Source organism: Mirounga angustirostris, unplaced genomic scaffold (assembly GCF_029215605.1).
Source record: "Mirounga angustirostris isolate CCGP_5_RB_7025 unplaced genomic scaffold, mMirAng1.0.hap1 SCAF_10, whole genome shotgun sequence".
Taxonomy (NCBI): Eukaryota; Metazoa; Chordata; class Mammalia; order Carnivora; family Phocidae; genus Mirounga; species Mirounga angustirostris.
The window spans coordinates 116,051,852-116,076,247 of record NW_026991718.1 but is presented as its reverse complement, the minus strand read 5'-3'; the positions used below and the strand labels follow the sequence as shown (position 1 = coordinate 116,076,247).

The 24,396-nt window shown below is 47.3% G+C and overlaps 1 protein-coding gene and 1 long non-coding RNA gene across 9 annotated transcripts in view; one reads left to right on the top strand and one right to left on the bottom strand.

Moving 5' to 3' along the window:
- LOC123851749 (uncharacterized) overlaps window positions 1–24,396 on the top strand; it is a 118,159-nt gene that overhangs the window by 62,024 nt on the left and 31,739 nt on the right. The window lies entirely within an intron of this gene.
- Window positions 6,805–24,396, bottom strand: part of LOC123851742 (disks large-associated protein 4) — a 62,192-nt gene continuing 44,600 nt past the window's right edge. For 5 of the 6 annotated variants that reach the window (XM_064573128.1, XM_064573129.1, XM_045885711.3 and 2 more), the window contains 3 exons: window positions 8,934–9,025; window positions 7,856–8,011; window positions 6,805–7,071 (listed from right to left, as the gene is read on the bottom strand). In XM_064573128.1, coding sequence (XP_064429198.1) covers window positions 6,853–7,071; window positions 7,856–8,011; window positions 8,934–9,025 — 467 coding nt within the window. In that variant the 3' untranslated portion in view covers window positions 6,805–6,852. Of the gene's footprint in view, window positions 7,072–7,784; window positions 8,012–8,933; window positions 9,026–24,396 lie in introns of all 6 variants that reach the window. The other variant, XM_054510081.2, reaches the window with a different exon arrangement.

Below are 24,396 nucleotides of genomic sequence, written 5' to 3'. Positions count from 1 at the left end.
CCCAGGCGCCCTACAATTGATTTTTGTGTATTGATCTTATTTCCAGGAACATTACTGAACTCATTTATTAACTAATAGTTTATTTATGGATGCTTTAGGATTTTCTTTATGAAAGATCATGTTATCTGCAAATAGAGATAGTTTAACTTCTTTCTTCCCATTCTGGGTTTCATTCATTCATTCATTCTCTTGCCTGGGCAACATTGCCCTCCAGTACATCAAATAGAAGTAGTAAAAACGGGGGCACCTGGGTGGCTTAATCAGTTGAATGTCCGACTCTTGATTTTGACTCAGGTCATGATCTCAGGGTTCTGGGATGGAGCCCCTATTGGAGCCCCATAATGGGCTCCATGCTCAACGGGGAGTCTGCTTTAAAATCTTCTCCCTCCACCTCCCCGCATTCACTTGCTCTATTGCACATACGCTCTCTCTAATAAATAAATAAATCTTAAAAAAAGAACTAATAAAAGCTGACATCCTTGTCTTGTTCCTGATCTTAGGGGAAAAGCTCAGTCATTCACCATTAAATATGGTATTAGCTGTGGGTTTTTCTTGGATGTCCTTTATCAGCTTGAAGAAGTTCTGTTCCTGGTTGAGCGTTTTTATCATGAAAGGGTATTGGGGATTTCATCAAATGTTTTTTATGCATCTATTGAGATGTCTTTAATATCTTTTTTTTTTTTAAAGATTTTTTTTTTTTATTTATTCGAGAGAGGGAGAGACAGGAAACACAAGCAGGGGGAGAGAGGGAGAGGGAGAAGCAGACTCCCCGCTGAGCTGGGAGCCAGATGTGGGGCTCCATCCCACGACCTGGAGATCATGACCTTAGCCAAAGGCAGACACTGAACCATCTGAGCCACTCAGGTGCCCCTCTTTAATCTCTTTTAATATGTTACTGTTCCTTAGCTTTTGTTTTTCAAGACATTGACACTTCTGGAGAGTCCAGGCCAGTTACATGGTGCTCCCTCATGATTAGCTTCAAGTTATGGATTTTTTTTTTAAAGATTATTTATTTGAGAGAGAGAGTGTGTGCGCACACCTGCACTCATGAGCAGGGGAGGGGCAGAGGGAGAGAGAGAGAGAGAGAGAGAGAGAGAGAGAGAGAGAATCTCCCGCAGACTCCCCTCTGAGCACAGAGCCCAACGCTGGGCTCCATCTCACGACCCTGATATCATGACCTGAGCTGAAATCAAGAGTCTGATGCTCAACCAACTGAGCCACTCAGGCGCCCCTCAAGTGATGGATTTTTGACAGGAATATCACAGAATGATGTTGTGCCCTTCTCAGTGTATCTCAACAGGAGATGTAGGATGTTAATTTTTCCCAACACTGGCAAGAATAACTTCGGCCATCTTGCTAAGGTAGTGTCTGCCGGGTTATCCATCAGAAAGTTACATTTTTCCCTTTTGTAATCAGTATGCTCATGAGTAAGTAATTTGTGGGCTGCTCCTTTGAGACCGAATATTCTGTTCCTCAGCAAACTTCCACCCACGACTTGTAACACCCACTGGTATTCACTTGTGTGACAGCTGCTCAGTGGTGACTTTCTGGCCCTTCGCACTTCCTTTTACTTCTCCTGGTTGGTGGACATGTTCATTTTGGAAGCACCTGTTCACCATCCAAGTAGAGATGTGAGTGGAAACTAGGGTTGCAGATTCAGATGTGGGCGTCATCTGTCAGTCTCCGGAAGGTTAGAGGCCTTAGCAGTTGACACCCCCCCCCCCCCCCCAGGGCCCATGTTCCCTGTTGGTCACAGGGCATCACTGGGTTTGGGCTTTGCACACGTGTGCCAGAGATGAAACCCTGATGCTGGCTGGGTCACTAGGGGGCCACGGCCCCCCCGGAAGCTGGGACTGGAGGCCCCGTCTCATGGGCAGCTGGGTTCTGCCCCATTCAAAGCCCTTACTACTTAGCCTGGCATTTGAGGCCCTTCCTGTGCCCCAGCAACCTCACACTTCTGCCTCTGTGCTGGCCTTTCTCTGCCTCAGCTTGGAGAACTCCCGCTCATCCTTCAGAGTCTTCTCTAAAGTCCCACCCCTCCTTCCCCCAACAAGCTCACTCATTTAGGAAATAGTAGTTCCTTTTTTTCCCCCTAAATATTTTATTTGTATGTAATCTCTACACCTAACGTGGGGCTCGAACTTACCACCCCGAGATCAAGAGTCGTACGCTCCACCGGCTGAGCTAGCCAGGAAGTGACAGTCTTGAAGCTTTCTCTCGTCTGTGCTAGGCACTGAGGCTGGTGAGCAAACTCGCTTCCTGCCCTCTGGGAGCCCGCCGTCTCCTGCTGGAGACAGGTACTCAGAATCACACGGATAGCGGCGGCATCGCATCAGCGACTGCAACAAAGACAGACCAGCCAAGTGGCTCTCATGCTCCAAGTCCAGAGCAGGGGTTTTGCACCAGCCTGGCCTGGCCCAGGTACTTCGGGAGGGTTTCCCCGAGGAACTGCCAGCTGGGGTAACGTTAACTGCATTGGTGGGGCTCCCCGTGCAAGGCCTGAGGTGAGGCTGGAGGACAGAGCACAGAGGGGATGGATCCCATAGGAGCTGTAGCTGGAAAGCAGGGCAGGGGCCTCTCAGGCCAAGGGGAAGAACCCCTGGGCGGGCTGCAAAGGCTTCTGAGCGGAGGGTGACTTCTGGAGCCAACGGAGGCAAGACTTTAGTAAAGACCCTCTGGCTGCTGGGGGAGGGGCAGTGAGGGCCACACTGCTTTTCCAGATCAGCCAGATCCCAAAGCGCAGGAGACACAACTTCATTCTGTGTTTCACTCCACCCCAGGGCGCCTGGGTGGCTCAGACGGTTAAGCGTCTGCCTTTGACTCAGGTCATGACCCCGGAGTCCCGGGATCGAGCCCCACATCGGGCTCCCTGCTCAGTGGGGAGCCTGCTTCTCCCTCTGCCCTTCACCCTGCTTGTACTCTTGCTCACTTGCTCTCTCTCCCTCAAATAAATGAATAAATCTTAAAAAAAAAAAAAAAAAGAGAAAAGAAAAGAACACTGCCGCGATGGTGGTAGGAACAGCTTCTCAGTTGGGCTGGGTATCCTCCGGAGCACTTAGCTGTGCCGGCACCCACATGGTTCCTGGCTGGCAGGCCACCTGGCAATGGCTTTGTCTGCCGTCTTGGCCAGAAGGCTTCTGAACCCAGTGCTGCTCCTGGCTGCAGCCCCGCCTTCTCTCTCTGCTCAGGCCACAGGGTGGGGGAGACGCCAGGCTTGGGAACTCAGGACCCTGGGCCTCCTGCTCTAGGATGTGCCGCCCTGAGGCTGATTCTCAGGGACCCAGGGTCAGCGCACAGGCTCCGTCTCCCTCTGCCTCTTTGCCAGCACCCCTCAGCCTGCAGTTTCTCCCTCCTGACCCTTTCTGTCCCTCCAGGACTGGGCTTTGGAAATGCAGCTTCTCTGGTCTTTTCCTAAACAGACAAATGCCTCCTTGAAAGTACAGGGAATGGGATATTTATTATCTTAGTCATATTCTGGTTCATACTGTTTAATCCGAATCTAGTCACGAGAATATGTAAGTCCAGATCATGCAACACTCTGCAAGATGCTTGGATACTTAAAAGATGTCATGTCATGAATGTCAGGTCTGGTTCAGTGAGACTAAAGAGACGTGATGACCGAAAGCAGTGAATGATCCCTAAGTGGATCCTGGGCGGGTACAAAGGAAGAGCCAGAGAAGACATTGTTGGGGTGTTTGGAGTGTGGCTGCGCTTTCATATTCATGTCTGGGTACTGGGCGCTCGCCTGGGTAATGGGGGGAGGCTCGTGGGCCACTCCTTCTTTAAATTAGAGGGTGACAATGGTGTTGTGGTCGTGCAGGAATGTTCTTATTCTCAGGCGTTGCCTGGTGTGTTTGGGGCTGAAGTGTGGTGTCTGCAGTTGGCTTTCAAATGGCTCCGGGGTAGGTGGGGCAAGTGAGGGTTGGCACAAATACGGCACAGTGTTGATGGCTGGTGATTCTGGGTAAAGGACCTGGTGTTCGTTACCCTGTTCTCTCAGCTGTTGGCGCCAGTAGGGCGGGCAGTGGAGGCCCCAGTTCTGCACATCGTGGTGCTCTGCTGCAGGCAATGCAGGCTCCCTGCCAGAGACCCTTACCCAACCGTCAAGGCCCCTCGCCCGCTGTAGCAGAAACACTCAGGCCCTGAGGGGTAAGGGTCCCCCCTCTTCCCTTGAGGCCGTCAGGAGTAGAGCTGGGCTGCTAGCTGGCCGGTGCCCCTCAAGTCCAGCCCGGCCCCCTCCAGCGTTCACTCACCTCTGAGTGTCTGGCTCAGTGCCCACGGCAACCTGAAACCTCTTTGCTTACTCTTCTAGCCATCCCCCTGCCCCCCTCCAGGTCTTGGGGCAGGGGTAGGTCCAGGGAGTGCCAGCCCCGGGAGGTCATCGGAGCCGCCTGTGGTCAGCAGGTGCTCGGCCACCACTAACACGATCCAGAGGGGAGGGCATGCTGCTCTGAGCACAGGGGGTCTGGCCCGCAGGAGGAGCCGAGCTCAGGAGGGGCCGCCGGGAGGGGGGGGGGGTCAGCCTGAACAAAGCTCCTGGGAGGCAGTTCTGTGCACCCTCTGAGCTCGAGGTCACTGCATCTTAGCTGGGTGGGGCCGAGGGAGGAGACCAGGTGTCTGCAGCTCAGCTTGGCCCAAGAACTTCTGAAAGGCAGGTTCGTACCACCGGGCATTGGCACTGAACGTCCTTCTGCCTAGAACGCACTCTGCCCGGGCTCGCCGTCCCCCAGAGCAGGTTAATACCCGCCGTGCTTCTGGAATGGAGCAGAGTGCTCCTGCCCAGGCTGCGTGAGATGCTGCCATCGCAGCTTCCCGCAGCCTCCTGGCGCTGCATCTTGTCTTCTGCCGCCCGTGGCAGACTTGAACTCTCGTAGGCCTCATTCACGGTCTCTCTCCTCCACTAGAGTGTGGTTCTGTGAACGACTGTCAGGGGGAGGCAGCTGCTGGGGGTACGGAGTTCCGGTCCTGGGGTCTGGGGTGAGGGCCAGGGCAGCCCAGCTTGGCTTCCATAGAGCAACTATGGATTAAGCGTCTGTTTCTCACAGGAGGCAGGTTAAGGTGGGTATTACTCATTTTTGAGTCAGGGAACCGGGGGCTGCTTTCTTGCCCAGGGTCACGAGCCGGGCTGGGCCAGAGCCGGAATGATGGTTTACACGCAAGTCAGCCTGCCTCCGAAGAGCTGCCGTGTGGCAGGGGGTCTGGCTCAGTCTCCCGGGGTGTCCGTCCACCTCTCCCCAGCCTGGCCCGTCCCGCTGCAAGAACACCATGAGCCCTTGGTACACGTTACCTCATTTATTCTCACAACATGCCTGTGAGGTAGGGAGGGGCAGGGACTGTCCCCATTTTACAGAGGAGGAAGTTGAGGCACACAGAGGTCAAGTGACTTGCCCAAGGTCACAGATGGCGGCCAAGCTGGAATGGGGCCCCAGAGCAGGCCCTCCGTTCACCCGGGGCCCCTGCAGCGAGTGCCGGACGCGAGGACGTCTCCAATGCCATGTGGTCTCTGCGGTTGAGAGCGGCCCTCGTGTGCTGGGCCTCCCCCTCCCCCTGCCCGCCCCCACCCTGCAGGCCCGGGCCCCTGCAGCTCAGGGCTCACGCCACCCTGGGAGTAGGACTGGGGGGGCAGGAGAGAGAAGGATGATTGGGGTAAAAAAAAAAAAAAGGAAACTCAGAGGTGGGGCAGATGGGTCCACGGCAGGGGGCAGGTGGGAGACCAAAAAAAAGGCCGCTTACACACAAGGTATATATTTTTACACACACTTGTACACACACCTAGATATAGTACATGTAAAAATATATGCTATTCACACACCCGCCTCCTGCCAGGTGCCCCGAGAGCCAGCGGTGGCGCTGGGGGGCATGGGTGAGCAGATGGGCGTTTGTTAAATATACACTCTAAGGTCTATGTGCATATGTACACATACATACAGACACAGCCGCCCGCCCCTCGGGTGCTGGACACAGGCTCAGCCAGGGACAGACGACCCCTGGGAAATGGGGTCCCTCTCTCGAGTGTCCCCTGCAAGTCACTCTGAGTCAAACGTTTTACCGAAGGAAGGGGGGGCTGGAGAGAAGAAAGAGGCGGGAGTCTGGAGTGTGGTAACGGTGGCTTTTATCTCATTGTTCCCCCCCCCCCAAAGCCTTGAACCCTCCTCCCCTTTTCGGAGAGGCCAGCCCCCCCCCCCCGCACCCCCCCCCCCCCCCCCCCCCCGCCCAGGGCTGGCTGCTACCGCGGGGCCCGCGCCTGCATGTGCGCGTGAGCGTGAGGAGCGCTGGGGCAGGGGCGCACGTCGGGCGCTCTGGCCTCCGGCCTGGCAGACGCGCGGGGCCAAGGGCAAGCCGGCCGCCACCACGGTGGCCTGTGTGAGCTCTGAAGGGAGAGGAGAGGAACAGAAGAACGGAAACTGCAAGGTCAGAGCGGGATAGCGGGAGGAGGAGGAAGGGCATGGCAGGGGCCCAAGGCTGTCCTCGGACTGTCCTCGTCTTGTAAACAAGCTAGTGCGAGTTCTCGTGAGATAGAAGTAAAAAGACCGCAGTCTGGAGGCTGGGCCGGGAGGTGCCGAGGTCCATCTACCTAGCCCACCGCGGCCAGCCGGAGGGGAGAAAACGTTTTAGAGTTTTGTGTTTCTGTTGACTTTTTTTTTTTTGTATGAAGTCTTCATAACCTAAAGCTGGGAGGGACCCAAAAAAGCCAAATTGTGAGCCCTTGTATGCGTCAATTTGAAAGTTGGCTCAGGGTCTCTGGACAGAATAACCATCTTAAAGGTTGAGAAAATGGTGTTCCGTTCACATTTAGTTTGTGTGGGTTTTTTTTTTTTTTTTTAATGACTTAAAATTGTTTGCTTCCTGGTCTCAGAGTCGGGTCTGGGCCTCAGGGACATAAATCTCGATGCTGTCCGCACTCTCTGTGGCTGAGTTCTGCCGCACGGAAGCTGCCCGCTTGGCTGCCAGGAGTCTCTTGCGGGCCTCCTGACGCTGCTTGTCCCCGGCATCTGAGGCCTTGTCGCGGCTCACTGCCGGCTTGGATTTAGCTGGCTTCTTTGGGACCGGAGGGGGTGGTTTCTTCTCTTCCTTTAGTGAGACAGTGAGGAGGGAAGAAAAATAAAATAAAGGTGCACCTTTTGTGGGGTGCTCCCTCCCGCTCGATGTTGGTGGCTGCAGCCTCCACCCCAGCCTCCCCACGTCAGGCACAAGCAACACACACGTGGAATCAGAAAGCTACAAGAAGCAATGATGGAATAGCACAAGGCGTAGGAGCAAAAAGCAAGCTTAGGATCCTAGAATGTTCTAGCAGGAAGGGACGGACAGAGCACCTTTCCCACCCCTGCTTTGAACCACGGGGAGCCCGAGTCTCACGGCCTGAGCCGGGATTTAAGTTCGGGGCCTTGGACTCCCAGGCCACATGTCACAGGCTCTTCTGGGGGGTCAGAAGAACTCACCAGGGCCACGGCCAGTACCCAAGAACCACAGGGGTCCTTGGGTGCCACGGTTTTACAGAAGGAAGCCTGCGCCTCACGGAAGAGGCTGGCCCCAGGAGGACTGATCTTCTGCCTCCAGAGTTCCGACAGCCACGTGTCTATCTGTGCTCAGGGCTGTGGGCACCTGTCTCCTAGGAACCCCCTTTCTGAACATGCAGGGCGGGATGACATGCTTCAGGGGGCAGCCTGGACGACACAGAGCGAGCGGCATGCTGGACAAGAGCCGAGCATGGACCCCGCACACTGATGGACGTGAGCCCCCAGCTCAAAAACGACACACGGAGAAGGGAGCCAAGCAGCACTGACCGATGTGGGCAGCGTTAGTGCCGACCAGGAATTTGTCCCTGGACTTCCCCTCCGCACTGCTCCATGCTCACCTTCCTCTTCTCGGGGGTTTCCACCAGTTGCCAGCTGTTGGCCTTGAGGTGGTAGAGTTCATCAAACTTCATGCTGATGTCCTCGATGGACAGCTGTAGCAGATCCCAGAACCCGGCCAGGTCCTGGGCTGTCGGACGTGGGTTGGCTTCAGGGTTCTGTGGGGGGGAGAATGGGGATCAGTGGGGCAAGTGAGGTAGACGCTTGTCCTGCACCCCACCCCAAGTATGGCCCCGTGGCCCTGCCGGCCCTGGTTAGGGTCTCTGGAGGCCTTGTCTTGCTCCCCCATTCCCATCTATAGGAGGGAATGAAGCCTTGTCTTGCTCCCCCATCCCCATCTATAGGAGGGAATGAAGCCAGTTCCTGCTCACTGCCAGCCCTGGTGGGGCAGATCTTTGGGAGAAAGACAGTCCCATCGTGAGAGCAGGCCCTGCACATACAAGGGACTGAGGCCTTGACCACCACTATAGGGCTACCGGGAGGAAGGCCCTCATGCTCCTACTGTATGCCAGGCCGAGAGCTGTTCTCATTGTACAGAAGTTCCTGGCCATGGGCTCAGTAAGACGGGGAGGAGCCAAGATCCCTGTCAGGTGGGTAGGATTACAGAATCCACGGGGTTTCTGTTCTGTCCCCCTAGTCTGTTCTCCGACAACACACTGCTCATGGTGACTGCCCCAGCCAATGCTATACCCCTGCAGGTCCGGGAGACAAACACTTGCCCTAGGAGCATGCTGCCCCTGGCCAGGTGGAGTGAGGCGAGGCTTCCCCAGGAAAAGCCGCCCTCCTGACAGGGAAGGTTGAAAGAGAGGGAAACCCAGCAAGCCAGGGGTGGTATGTCTTCAGTCCTCACCTGTCGTCTTAGAGCACATTTAACACAAATCAGTGCTGATTTTTTTCACACAGGCTTCGCTTTTCTATTTGAAGAGGCATTAGAAATTTGGGAGGCCCTCTCCTCGTGCAAGGCACAGACATGCGTCACCAGCACCTTTTCCATGTTAGGGAGGAGGGCACAGAGGCTTAGAGGGGCTAATTCCAGCAAAGGCTGGAGGCCCGCGGTGGGGGAAGAAGAATCACACTCACCAGGTTTTGCTCACAGAGGCCCCGGAACTGCTGGAATTTCTGGGACATCAGTAGCTGGGCACTGCCCACAGCACTGAGGACTTTTCCTAAGACTGAGAAAGAGAAGGTAGAGACTGAGCGGAGCACAGGGTTTGTTGGGGTAGAAGGCAGGATCGGGGCTTTTATCCCCCACCCCCTAGGTTACCAGTCATCATTTGGTGAATGGCATCTGGTCTTCATTTTACACCCACTTTAATCTGCTCTCGTGAAAAATGCAAACAGTACAGATAAAGTGAGCCCCATGCCGTAGTTCCTACGGATATTTTATGGCAATAGATTTGAAAATTGAGTTTAAATGGAAAAAATTTCCAGGAAAACATGAATTATCATAGAGTCAAGAAGAAACAGAAAATCTTATTAGACCAAAGCTGTTTTTAAAAAACTGAAGCAGAAGTTAAAAATCTTCCCAGAAAAAGGAACCAAGCTCAACTATGTAGTTTTACAGGTGACATTTGATAAAACCTTCAAGGAACGGAAAATCCTGGTATTATATACTCAGACTGTTCCGGAGAGTCCATAAACATAGGAAATGACACCGCTCATTTCAGGAGCCCTGAGAACAGATAGGACATGCCAAGAATAGACCACTTTCATTCTGAACATAATTGTAAAAGTCTCGTAAAATATAAGCAAATAGATTCCAACAGGCAAGTTAGCCATGAAGGGCTCAGCCCAGGAACAGAAGGTTCTTTTAGGGGGCGCCTGGGTGGCTCAGTCGTTAAGCGTCTGCCTTCGGCTCAGGTCATGATCCCAGAGTCCTGGGATCGAGCCCCGCATCGGGCTCCCTGCTCAGCAAGGAGCCTGCTTCTCCTTCTCCCTCTCCCACTCCCCCTGCTTGTGTTCCGTCTCTCGCTGTATCTCTCTCTGTCAAATAAATCAATAAAATCTTTAAAAAAAAAAAAAAAAAGGTTCTTTTAGTAGTTGTGGCATAAAGCCAGTACTATTTCTCAGGCACCAGAGAATTCCTGTGAAGCAAAACAGAGTAAAGAAGAAATCGACACTGAACTCTCCTGTGACAGAACTCAGCAGCACTGGGTGTGACGTGGGCTGCAAGTCTGGACTGAGGTGGCAGTTTTGAGTTCTCCAAAGCAGCATGCCTTGATGGGAGAAGCTAGTCATCTCTTATTTGAAATGAAAAGGGGGTGCGACTGCACCAAGAGCTTTCCTGAACCTGGTTCAACACCAAGGGGTGGGGGCCTTTGCATCATAACGGGAGAGAAGACGAGGCTGAACACAGCCCCCGTCCCTGTGTCTTAGAAACTCCTGTCCTCCTGGGATGCAGGCCTGGCCCCTCTCTCACAGTGATCTACTTTACACGAGCTCATCGAGGAAGAATTTTGAAAGTAAGTAAAAAGGAGCTACACCAATGACAGGAACAGCAAATGGCACATGAACACTCCCCAGAAAGTTGTTGCTAGAAAATGATGAAAAGCCATGAATATGTCAAGCGGTCGTTCGAGGCCAGGATGGAGGTGCTCTGAGAAGAGGGAGAGACAACGGAGCTTGGAACTAGCGCACAAGAGAAAAGCCAGGCTGTCACCGTCACAGAAACCAGGGCCACCGTGGAGTAAAGCCCGCCTCCAGGCCCCGAGGACGAGAAGAGGAGCAAAAAGGCTCCTGGTGTGAAACACTTCGACTGCTTGGTAACAAAACAAGATGTCTTTTTAATGAATAGCTAAGCTGCCGGGAATAAAATGAGCCACTCCTCACCTCCTTTCTCAAGGCAGGTAGTGGAGACATTTGGTCTAGAGTAGAGAAGGAATAAAAGGGAAGGTCTCTCCTGAGAATTCCCAACCATAAGATTGCCCTCGGGGGCACCTGGGTGGCTCAGCCGGTTAAGCGTCTGCCTTCAGCTCAGGTCATGATCCCAGGGTCCTGGGATTGAGCCCCGCATCGGGCTCCCTGCTCCGCGGGAAGCCTGCTGCTCCCTCTCCCACTCCCCCTGCTCGTGTTCCCTCTCTCGCTGTGTCTCTCTCTCTCTCAAATAAATAAAATCTTTAAAAAAAAAAAAAAAAGATTGCACTCGGGCACCTCAGTTTTTAAGAAATAAAAGCAGCAACTAAATATGAAAAAGAGATGATCAGGGGCTGAGAGATATTGAAGAGAGTGGGCCTCCATGTACACCGGTCAGCTCTACAAGAAGAGGACAGAGAGAATGGAAGAGAAGACACATACAAAGAGCTCATGATATAGAACTTTCCAGAAATGGCTAGTGACACCTGGCATTCAGGAAGCCAAATGAATCCCAAGCAAATTCACACTGACAGTAAAACGGAAGACACTGAGAAGCTCCTAAAAAGCAGCCAAAGGGCAAGGAAAAATTAAAAACAATCTTTCTGCTAAAGAAATGAATTCAACAGCAAATTTCTCAACTACAACAACGGAAAAGTATTGAGTGAGTGTCTCTGCATGTAGTATTCTGTCATTCCAGAATGAGTGTGGATGGGGAAAGACAGTCTCTTCAGCAGAGTGCTGGAAAAACTACCCACAAGCAAAAGAATGAAGCTGGACCCTGAAGAAGGCATCTAAGAGCAAAAACTATAAAACTCTTAGATAAAAGCAGTAAATCTTCATGACCTTGGATTGGGCAGTAGTTTAAAACCCCCAAAGCACAGGCAACAAAAGATAAATCTGGCTTCAGTAAAATAAAGCTTTTATGTATCAAAGGATACTATGAGGAAAGTGGAATGACAACCCTCATAATGGGAAAATTACTTGCAAATTACATATCTAACAAAGGGTTAACATCCAGACAATATAAAGAACTCCTACAGCTCAGCAATAGAAAGATAGTCCAGTTAAAAAAGGAGCAAGGAGCTGAACAGACATTTTTCCAAAGATGACACCAGTGGTCAGTAAGCTTCTCTTCAGCATTGCTAGCCATTAGGGAGCTGCAAATTAAAACCATGAGACACTACTTCACACGCATCCGTATGGCTGTTAATAAAATAAAATCTCCCAAACCAGAAGACCAAAGTTGGCACAGATGTGGGGAAACGAGAACCCTTGTGCCTCACTGGTGGGAATGTAAAATGGCGCAGCTGCTGTGGTCTGGCAGTTCCTCCAACAGTCAAACATCCAATGCCCATATAACTAAAAAATTCCACTCCTACGTATATGCCCCCAAAGAACGGGAAAGAGAGAGAGTAAACAGGTTACCTGTGTGCCGATAGCATAGTGTTGATGTCCACAATAGTCAAAGGTGGAAGCCACCCGAGTGCTCATCAGGAGGTGAATGGAGGGGCGCCTGGGTGACTCAGATGGTTGAGCGACTGCTTTTGGCTCAGATTATGGTCACAGAGTCCCAGGGTTGAGCCCCGCATTGGACTCCCTGCTCAGCGGGGAGTCTGCTTCTCCCTTCCCCCCTCTTGTGCGCTCTCTCTCTCAAAAAAATCAATAAATAAAATCTTTAGAAAAAATAAATGGATAAAATGGTATATACATACAATGGAATATTACTCAGCCATAAAAAAGGATTGAAGTTCTCATATATAAACTCTTATGTTTAAAAACACAAAAATAGGGGCACCTGACTGGCTCAGCTGGTAAAGTGTGTGACTCGATCTCGAGGTCGTGATTTTGAGCCCCACGTTGGGTGTAGAGTTTATTTAAAAAACAAAAACATAAATTTCTAAATAACCCACGGGTGAAGGAAATCACAGTGGAAGTTAGAAATATTACATGTCCTAACTTGTTAGATATGGCTAAAGTAGTACTTAAAGGGAAATCCAGAGGTTTCAAAACATATTTTTAAAAAGGACAGGCTGAAAAAAAATGTACCCAATTTAAGACATTAGTGAAGGAACAATACAATGAGCCCAAAGACAGGAGAAATTTAATAAATAAACCAACATATAATAATAGAGGTTAATAAAATTAACAAACCCTGCCAGACTGATCAAAATAAAAAGGAGACAGGTGCAAACAAAAAATATGAACAGAAAAAGAACCATATGACATAACCATAGTAGAAAAGATATATATTTTTAAAAGATTTTAAAGTAATCTTTATACCCAACATGGGGCTTGGACTCATGACTCCCAAGATTTTTTTTTTTTTTAAGATTTTATTTATTTATTTGAGAGAGAGAATGAGATAGAGCATGAGAGTGGGGAGGGTCAGAGGGAGAAGCAGAACCCCTGCTGAGCAGGGAGCCTGATGCGGGACTCGATCCCAGGACTCCAGGATCATGACCTGAGCCGAAGGCAGTCGCTTAACCAACTGAGCCACCCAGGCGCCCTCATGACTCCAAGATTAAGAGTCGCACATTTCACCAACTGAGCCAGCCAGGTGCCCCTGGAAAATATATTTTTTTAAACATTTTATTTATTTGACAGAGAGACAGCACGTGCACAAGCAGGGGGAGCGGCAGGCAGAGGCAGAGGGAGAAGCAGGCTCCCGGCTGAGCAGAGAGCCTGACGTGGGACTCCATCCCAGGACCCTGGGATCATGACCAGAGCTGAAGGCAGACGCCTAACTGACTGAGCCACCCAGGTGCCCCTGGAAAAGATATATATATATTTTTTTAAAGATTTTATTTATTTATTTGAAGAGAGAGACACAGCGAGAGAGGGAACACAAGCAGGGGGAGTGGCAGAGGGAGAAGCAGGCTTCCCGCGGAGCAGGGAGCCCGATGCGGGGCTCGATCCCAGGACCCTGCGATCACGACCTGAGCCGAAGGCAGACACTTAACGACTGAGCCACCCAGGCGCCCCGAAAAGATATTTTTTTAAAAATTCTAAGAAACAGTGAAATAAAGATAATTTTGTTCTTAAACAAAAAAGCATATGAATAGAGGAAACATCTCAAACTCATTTTATGAAGCTAGATAACCTTTATGCTAAAATAGGACAAGTATGAGAAAGGAAAATTACCAGCCAACTCTCATGAACAAAGGCAAAATTATTAAGTCAGATATTATCAAATCAAGCCCATTAATATACTAATAATATATCATTATGCATCTGGGTTTATTCTGGTAATACAAGACTGATACAACATTAGAAAATTCTAATGACTTCTGATTCTGGCCGTGAAAAACCAGTTAGCAGGAGACAAACCGAACCCTCCCACAAGGAACAAGTGAAAAAACTAAGTAAAACACAAACCAAAACAAAACCCCAGAAACAGAAGGTTCTTTTAGGGGGCGCCTGGGTGGCTCAGTTGGTTAAGCGACTGCCTTCAGCTCAGGTCATGATCCTGGAGTCCTTGGATCGAGTCCCACATCGGGCTCCCTGCTCGGCAGGGAGTCTGCTGCTCCCTCTGACCCTAACCCCTCTCATGTGCTCTCTCTCATTCTCTCTCTCTCTCAAATAAATAAATAAATAATCAAAACAAAACAAAACAAAACAAAACCCAGACACTTTAAGGGCATCGAAAAATTACCAAAGCAACCAGAATCTGAGAGGCTAAGATCCCAGCAAGAAGGGAAACAATATTCAGGCAAGTTTGATATTCTGCACTGCTTGTACCCTGTGGCATCTCCCAATTTATAAGCAGCACAATGCTGAGAGGCCGAGAAACCAAGCAGAAGGTGGTGCTTAGGAGGCTGAGAAGCTGAGCAGAGCCTGAGGCAGTTTCATAGGGAGAGGGAAAACAAAACTGGATTCAGAACTACCGAGGTCAGGAGAGTGCATTAGGCTAAGCAATGCTTCCCGTAGTCTTGAGTGGGAGAGATGAGAATTGGAGTTCATCGTCTGCCAGGGAGGAGTGGCTTCCAACATACCACAGGCTATCTCTGGGATTCCCTGGAGAGTGCACACTAGGATGAGGATAAGTAGAAATAGACTGTCTCAAAACACCCAGCTCTGAAACAGTTCAATCCCCTACTGGATTAAGTTGATCTGGCCCTGCTCTGATTGCCCGCAAGAAGGAAAAGTAAATCCTTTCTTGAAGAACAGAAAATCATCCTGAGCCAAGTTGTTTTCATATATAGTTTCTGAATAAAAATTACCAAGCATAGCAGACAAGGGACCAAATGACTGCACACCAAAAGAGAGAAAACAGAAAAAAGACCCATAGGGGATGTAGATACTGGAGTTACTGGACAAGGGTGTTAAATAACTGAATATGTCCAAGGAAATATGTGGCAAGATGAAGAATATCAGCAGAGAACAAGAATCGATCAAAAAGAATCAAATGGAAACTCTAGAATTAAAAAATAAGAGTAACTGAAACTAGGACTGCAAAGAGATGGGTTTAATACATTAGTTACAGCTGACCTATAAAATAATCCAGCAGGAAATATCCAGACTGAGGCCCTGAGCAGGAAAATAAAAGGGAAAATACAGAAAAGAGGATGAAGAAACATAAAACACGGCCGTCTAACGTATGTGTCATTGGCACCCACATGAGAGAAGAAATAAAATGGAGCAGAAATCTGAGGAAATAATGGCTAGGACTTGTCTGAAACCGATGAAAGTTAGGAAAGCCCAAGATTCAGGAAACCCTGTGAACATCAAACTGGGCAAAGAATACCACACCTACGTATCACAGTAAAACCGATAAAACTACAACACAAGGAGAAAATCTTAAAAGCAGACAGAGGAGAGAAACAAATGATTCTTCAACGGAGTAGCAGGAAGACTGACAGATGACTAATAGAAAGGCTGGGAATCAGAACATAATCAAAGACGTAAAGTATTGAAAGATCAATACCAACCTACAATTCTTAGCAAAAATACTACTGAAAAAAAGGTGGGGGAACAAATACAGACATTTTAAGACAAATACTGCATTAAAATACTGAGCAGAGTTCTTTTGCTTTAGTTTTTTAATATTTTTTAAAAGATTGAGGGGGCACCTGGGTGGCTCAGTCGTTAAGCGTCTGCCTTCAGCTCAGGTCATGATCCTGGGGTCCTGGGATCGAGCCCTGCATCGGGCTCCCTGCTCAGTGGGAAGCCTGCTTCTCCCTCTCCCATTTCCCCTGCCTTGTGTCCTGCTCTTGCTATCTCTCTGTCAAATAAATAAATCTTAAAAAAAAAACAAACAAGATTATTTGAGAGAGTGCATGCAAGTGGGGGAAGGGGCAGAGGGAGAGACAGAATCCTCAAGTAGACTCCCAGCTGAGTGCAGAGCCTGATGTAGGGCTCCATCCCAGGACGCTCAGATCATGGCCTGAGCCAAAATCAAGAGTTGGATGCTTAACCAACTGAGCCACCCAGGTGCCCCTTGCTTTAGTTCTTTAGGAATGAAAATGATTCTAAGTAGAAGGATAGAAATAAAGGAGTGAAGAGTAAAAGAAGAGGTTTAAAAAAAAAAAAGTAGGTAAAGCTAAGTAAATATTCATTGTAATATTGATTTCATAAAACAAAGTCTTGTAGCAGCTAGACTATTTATAGAACTGTAACACTTCACAGCAATAGTACACAAGTCAGGAAGGGAATAAAAGTGTTCTAAGGTCCTTGCATCATCTGTGAAGTGGTAAAGGTATTCTTTACAAAGTCAAAGATGCAGGTTGTAATCTGCAGAGTAACTACTAAAAGAATAATAAGCTAACAGGAGAAAAGTGGAAATACCTGGTTAATCCAAAAAGAAGTCAAGAAAGGAGAAAAATCTCTTAATAAAATTTACCACATTATTAGATTAAGAAAGTGAAACCATATGATTATCTAAACAGATACAGTAAAAAAGTTTCTTTATTTTTATTTATTTATTTTTAAAGATTTTATTTATTTATTCATGAGAGACAGAGAGAGAGAGAGGCAGAGGGAGAAGCAGGCTCCCAAGGAGCAGGGAACCCGATGTGGGACTCGATCCCAGGATCCTGGGATCATGACCTGAGCCGAAGGCAGACGCTTAACCATCTGAGCCACCCAGGAGCCCAAAAAAGTTCCTTTAAATTCAACAATTTTCTTAAACCAGAAAAAGAGTATCTGCAAGAAACCTATGGCAAACATCATACTCAATGGTACAATGTGAAAAAGCAATTCCTCTTTTTTTTGAGTAGGCTCCACACCCAACATGGAGCTTGAACTCAACACCCTGAGAGATCAACAGTTGCATGCTCTACCGACTGAGCCAGACAGGCACCCCTGAAAAAGCAATTCCTTATTTACAAATAGTAAGAATATAACAAAGTTTCTAGATATAACATCACTATAAAGGTCAAGAGCATTTCATTAACAATAAACAAAATACATTAACAAAAAATACAGCTTATCCCTGTGAAATGAAAATACTAAATCTTATGGAGGAAATACAAAATCTAATTGACAGTAAAGAAGACCTAAATGGAGACACATAATCATGTTCTTGGATAGCAAAGACTTAATTTTATAAAGATGTCATCTTACCCCAAATTGATCTACAGATTTAATATAATTCCAATCAAAATCTCAACATGGAATTTGAAAAGCTGATTCTGAAATTTATATGGGAAAGCAGAGAGCCAAGATTAGCCAACATACTCTTGAAGAATGGGGAGCTTGTCCTTCCTATTATCAAGATTCCAGGGGAGCCTGGGTGGCTCAGTTGGTTAAGCGACTGCCTTCGGCTCAGGTCATGATCCCAGGGTCCTGGAATCGAGCCCCGCATCGGGCTCCCTGCTCAGCGGGAAGCCTGCTTCTCTCTCACTCCCCCTGCTTGTGTTCCCACTCTCGCTGTCTCTCTCTCTCTCTCTGTCAAATAAATAAATAAATAAATAAATCTTAAAAAAAAAAAGATTCCTTGTACAGTTATAACAATGAAGAAAGTGTGGGCTTAGGTGTAGACTAATGAACAAAATAGAAAGCTCAGAAACAGATCAACACATACAGGAAACCTGATATTTGTCAGAGTTGTACTGCGTGTTAACAGAACAAGGACAAACATTTTAATACATCATTATCCAATAAGAAAAAATTAACGTAGAGCCTTATCTCACTCCATTGCAGACAAATCAGTTCTAAGGGATTGAAGACTTATACGGGGAAGATGAAAACTATTACAAGAAAAGAGTAAAATATCTTTTGAGGGACACCCGGCTGGTTCAGTTGGTGGAACGTGTGACTTCATCTCGGGGTTGTGAATTTGAGCCCCACGTTGGGTGTAGAGATTATTTAAAAATAAAATCTTTAAAATATATGTGTATATGTGTGTGTGTGTATATATATAATATATATATATACACATACACACATTTTAAAAATTTTTTTGAAGTTTATTTATTTAAGCAATCTCTATACCCAATGTGGGGCTTGAACCCACAACCCTGAGATCAAGAGCCACATGGACCACTGACTGAGCCAGCCAGGTATCCCAAGAATACAGTAAAATATCTTTTTGATTTTTGGAGAAGGATGGATTTCTTCAGATATAAAAAAGTAAAAATCATAAAAGGAAATTTTACATTAAAATTAAGAATATCTGTTTACTTAGAAGATGCCATAAAGAAAGTGAAAAGACAAGTCACAAACTGGGAGAAGATATTTACCATATATAGAAATTGACAAAAGTTCCAGAATCCAGATATATAAAGATCACCTATGAGGCAGTAAGAAAAAGGCAGACAACTTAACAGAAAAATGGGGAAAAAACATGAACAGGGGGGTGCCTAGGTGGCTCAGTTGGTTAAGCGACTGCCTTCGGCTCAGGTCATGATCCTGGAGTGCCGGGATCGAATCCCACATCGGGCTCCCTGCTCAGCAGGGGGTCTGCTTCTCCCTCTTCCCTCTTCCCTCTCGTGCTCTCTCATTCTCTCTCTCTCAAATAAATAAAATCTTAAAAAACAAAACAAAACAAAACAAAACATGAACAGGAATTTCACAGGGGAAGAAACCATGAATGACTAATATGTGAAAAGATGCTGAGTGTCATTAGTAACAATGAAATGCAAATTATAACCACTGTTTCATATCTGTAGATTGAAAATAACCTGATGTACTAAGTGTAAGCAAAGATGTAGAGCACTGGGTACATCGACACAGTGCTGAGGAAATAATAAATTGGTATAATCACTTCAGAAAACAATTTGTCATTTTTTTTTAAGATTTATTTATTGATTTATATGAGAGAGCAAGCGAGAGCGAGAGAGAGAGGAGCAAGGGGAGGGGCAGAGGGAGAAGCAGACTCCCCACTGAGCAGGGAGCCCAATGCGGGGCTCAATTCCAGGACTCCAGGATCATGACCTGAACCATTCAATGGGGAAGGGACAGTTACTCTAACAAATGGTACTGGGACAAGTGGATATCCAAATGTAAAAGATTAAAAGTGGACCCATACACCTCACACCGTACACAGAAATTAACTCACAGACATAAATGTAACAGCTAAAATTATAAAACTCTTAGAAGCAAATAGGAGTAAATCTTCAAGATCCTGGATTAGGCAACGGTTTCTTAGACCTGACACCAAAATTCAAGCAATCAAAGAAAAAAAAGTTGGACTTCACTAAAATTAAACTTTTATGTTTCAAAGAATACCTAATAGCCAAAAAAATGGAGAAAACTGACAAATGCATAAGGAAAATACAGTATATCCATACAATGGAATTTTATTCAGCAATTAGAAGGAACGGAATACTAATTTATAACATGGATAAACCTCAAAAATATGCAAAACGAAAGAAGCCAGCCACAAAAGACCACATATATTGTGTGATTCCATTTATATGAAATGTCTAGAATAGGAAAATCCATTAAGAAAGCAGATTAGTGTTTGCCTAAGGTGGGAGGGCGCAGGAGAGAGGGGTAGGGAATGACGACTCCATGGGTACAAGGTTTCTTTTTGGTGTGATGAAAATTTTCTAAAATTAGGTAGTGATGATGGCTGCACAACTCTGTGAATATACTAAAAACCACTGAAAACATAAATCGTATCTTAAGGTCCTTGTGTTGTCTGGGAGAAAGGTAAAGATGTTAAATAATTTAATGTTAAGATTTTAAGGGCTGAAAGAATAGAAGTGCAGCGTGTAACTCCTGTGGTAGTTACGGCTAGTTGTCTCCAATGTTTGTTTCTCTTTATCCCTCAGAAATAGCACCTCTGAGATTCTTTTCTTCATGTCAAATAGCAAATTGTATTCAAATAAGGTAAAAATACAGAAATTTCTTAGGCATAGTGTGATTTTCTAGGACAAAGTATTGTCAAATGGAAAACAGGCAGGGTATGCACAAGATCAGAACCCCAAAACAAGGGGCGCCTGGGTGGCTCAGTTGTTAAGCGTTTGCCTTCAGCTCAGGTCATGATCCTGGGATCCTGGGATCGAGCCCCGCATCGGGCTCTCTGCTCAGCAGGAAGCCTGCTTCTCCCTCTCCCACTCCCCCTGCTCGTGTTCCCTCTCTCGCTGTGTCTCTCTCTCTGTCAAATAAGTAAGTAAAAAAAAAAAAAAAAAAAGAACCCCAAAACAAGCTATACTAGAATCAGGATTAGAATAAGGACTTCTCTGACTGGTATTATGTCGCATCTCTATAATGTGCACACTCTGCTAAGCACAGCACAGGATTCTGAAAACAAGATGTATAGGGACCTTCAATTTGTAACCGGGCACACAGCAGCCTGGACCCAAGCATTCCCTTGGCTACCCTTGCAACAAGCAATGAAGTGGGTGGAAAAAGTAGTGTGTGGGGCCGAGCTGCTCCTGTATGCTCCTGGTGCCTTTGCTGGCTGGAATGCACTTGGCACTTCTGGAACCCAGCAGCCACTTTGAATGATTAGAAGATTTTTTTTTTTTTTTTTTAAAGATTTTATTTATTTGAGAGAGAGAGAGGGTAAGGGCGAGCTGGGGGAGGAGCAGAGGGAAAAGGAGAAACAGACTCTAAGCTGAGTGTGGAGCCTGACATGTGGCTCGATCCCAGGACCCTGAGATCATGACCTGAGCTGAAATCAAGAGTCGGGCACTCAACTGACCAGCCACTCAGGCACCCAGAATAGTAAGATTTGGTGAATGGAAGCCAATTTTATGACATCAAACCTCAGAAAAAGCAAGCCTGGGGCTCTAGCATTCCTATCTCAGACATTCTTGAACTTGAGAGATATGAACAGTCTTGTTCAATCCACTTTTTCTTTTTTAAATGTTATTTGTAGGCAAGCTTAATACCAATTAATACAGCCTCAATACAAGAGAAGCAGGAGAGGAGCATGTTAATCCAAAAGAAGGCAAGAGAGAGAAAAAAAAAACCTCAAAAAATAGAACAGATACCACAAAATAACATGGTAGGAACAACCCCAAGTATATAGAAATCCCGTTGTAAATGGACTACATGGTCTACTTCTGAAGTAAAAATTAACAGACTGGACAAAACTCAAAATCCAGACATACGCTGATTATAGGAGATATGATTGTAAGGACAGTGAGAGAGAGGTTGAAAGTAAGCACCCGGAAAGACGTGGTATCCCAGACAGACCACAGCCACAGGACAGCTGTGCTGCAGAACACACAACACGTAAGACTTTAAAGCAGAACATGACATACATCCAGAGAAACAGAGTGGAGTACTATCCATTCACCAGGACTATCACAATCCTAAACTCTGCACCCCTCAAACACTCCCTGCAACTGCCTGTTTCCCACTTGGGCACTAATTCAGTTTCTTCTCACTCACCTAAGAAGACCACCCTAGCAGTTGTACCCTTTCTCTCTGGCATGACGAATTTCCCCTTCCCTACAAGGTCATTCAACAACATTTATTTATTTATTTATTTTTTAAGGTTTTATTTATTTGACAGAGAGAAAGACAGCCAGAGAGGGAACACAAGCAGGGGGAGTGGGAGAGGGAGAAGCAGGTTTCCCACTGAGCAGGGAGCCCGATGCGGGGCTCGATCCCAGGACCTTGGGATCATGACTTGAGCCGAAGGCAGACACTTAACGACTGAGCCACCCAGGTGCCCCATTCAACAACATTTAAACATGCTTATATCACTCCGTTTAAAAACAAAAGGAACAAAAACCCCCAACCCTGTCTTCTGACCCTGTATCCCTTCATTTCTTGGTTCCCTATACAGAAAAAGTCATCCATACGATTGTTTATACTTGCTGTCTCCAATTACTACTGTTTTCCCTTAACCCTTCTCCAGTCAGGCCACCCCTGTGCCTACCAGCCCCCTTCCACCACAGCAGGCCCCTTCTTCAAGGTCTCCAATGACCTTCCGTCTCTAGATCTAACCTGTGGTGCCCACAGCAGCGGGAGCATCTGACCCAGCAGTCTCTCTTCTAGAAAACTCTTCAGGTGCATTCCAGTTGCCTTCCCTCCCACCTCACTGGGCACTCCTTTCCCACCATTCAGTGTTCATGTCTCCACTCCTTAGGCTTTGCCATCTCTTTTCTTCTTTTTTTTTTTTTAAAGATTTATTTATTTTAGGGAGGGAGGGGAGAGAGCGCATATGTGTGAGTGGGGAGAGGGGTGGAGTAAGAGAATCTCAAGCAGATTCCCTGCTGAGCGCGAACTCCACACGGGGCTCAGTCTCCTGACCAATGAGATCATGACCTGAGCCGAAGCCAAGAGCGGGACGCTTGACTGAGCCACCCAGTCGCCCCTGCCATCTCATTTCTGACCTTAATGCATACTCCGAGGACTCCCAGTAGAATCTTCAAGGCCGGGCCTTCTCCGGCTCCTGTATCCAGCCGCCCGCTTGACAGCTCCACTCCGATAGCGGGTGATGCGCGCCGCATTTAACATGCTGGAAACTGAACTCCCGACTCTGCTCCTGGTATTTATCCTAGTCTTCCCTATCCCAGGAGCACCTCTGTCCTTTCTGTCACCCACATTCCAAACCGGTTTTGACTCCTTTCACTCCTGTTCTGTACCCAATCTGTCAGGAAATCTGCTCTGCCTTTCCAATGTATCCAGAACTGTCCCCTCTCTCAGAAGTGCTCCGTGGCCACTACCATCTTGTCTGACCCAGATTATGGTGACATCCTCCTCCTTCCTCCCACCTTCCACCTGTGCCCCTCACTCCACTCTCCTTTGAACAGAGAAACCAGATTCACCCTTTTAAAAAAGAATGTCAAGTTGCAGCACTCAAAGCTCTCCCGTGAGTTCTCCTCTGAGAGAAAAGCCAAGCCTTTCCTACCCTCGCTGAGGCCCTGGGTGATGTGGGGCGCCACTGCCCCGGCTCCATCTCCCACGCCCTGCTTGCTGGTGCAGCCAGACCGGCCGCTCCCCGGGCCTGGAGCCCGTCAGACACCCGCCCGCCCCGGGAGCTCTCGATCCCTGCCCCTGCCCCTGCCTCTGCCCTCCAGGCCTCCGGGATTGCTGCTGCTCTCTCCCTTGCATCGGGTTTCCTTCCCCGCCACGCCGTGGGGACGGCCACACCGCCCGACCCCCGCAGCCCTAACTGTCCTGCTTTCTGTGCTGTTTTCTCTGTTGCGCGTCTAAACATCTTCCATGTTGTTTGCTTATTTGGTTATTTTCTGTCTCGCCCCATGAGAACATAAGCTCCACGAGGGCAGGGGCTTGGTTTTGCTCACTGCCTTCTCCCCCGAAGCTAGAAAAAGTGCCAGTAAATATTCACAGAATGAGGGAAGGTCAGGACCAGGGAGGGGGTGCTACTTTCTTCCTACTGCCCCACAGTGTCCTGACGCTCCCACAGTTGGCCACGAGATGCGTGAGACACAGTAAAATTAGACACAAAATTGTCATTATACCAGATGTTATTTATGATGTAAATCCAAGAGAGCAGAGTTATACAAGGTGGCTGCACATGAGATCAACGTACAGATCTCAAAATAACTAATCAGAATACGCAAAAGAGAAAACTGATTGATTTGACTATAAAAAAAAACCCCACCTAGATAGCACCAAGAAATAAGCCTAATAAAAATATGTAAAACCATCATGGAGCAATTCATCAAACTTGAAGGATATAAAAGGGATAGCTGGATAAACGGAGACAGAAGCTTTGTTCATAGCTAAGAAGACTATTTTACAGGTATCAAATTTTCCCAAATTAATCTATAAATCCTATTTCCAGGCAATGCTGCAGCAAAATTTTTCCAAGGAATTTGCTATACGAATTCCAGAATTAGTATTGGACGAATGAAGAAGTATGTGAACTTTTTATTTCTGAACACAGTAAGAAAGAGGAATTCACCCTGCTAGGTACCAAGGAATGTTAAAAAGCTATGGCAGTTAACAGCTGTATTAACGCAGAAGCAGAACAGCAGAACAGAATGGAGCCCAGAAGCACAGCCCTGTGCACGTAAAGTTTGGCAGCGGTTATGACCGACCAGTATCACTCATCAGTGAGGAAAGTAAGGACTTTAGTAACTGGTGTTGTGACAACTGGCTTTCCATATGAAAAAAAAACCAAAATGAGATTGTAGAATGCAGCGATATGAACTGCAGATGAATACCTAAATAAGAAAAAATGAAAAAAAAAAAAATCCCAAATTTTGAAACCATGAAAAAATCTCTATGCCATTGGAACACAGGTATTAAGACTCAAAGGTGCATTCAGTAAAGCAAGAAGATGTAACAATTTTTTTTAAAGATTTTATTTATTTGAGAC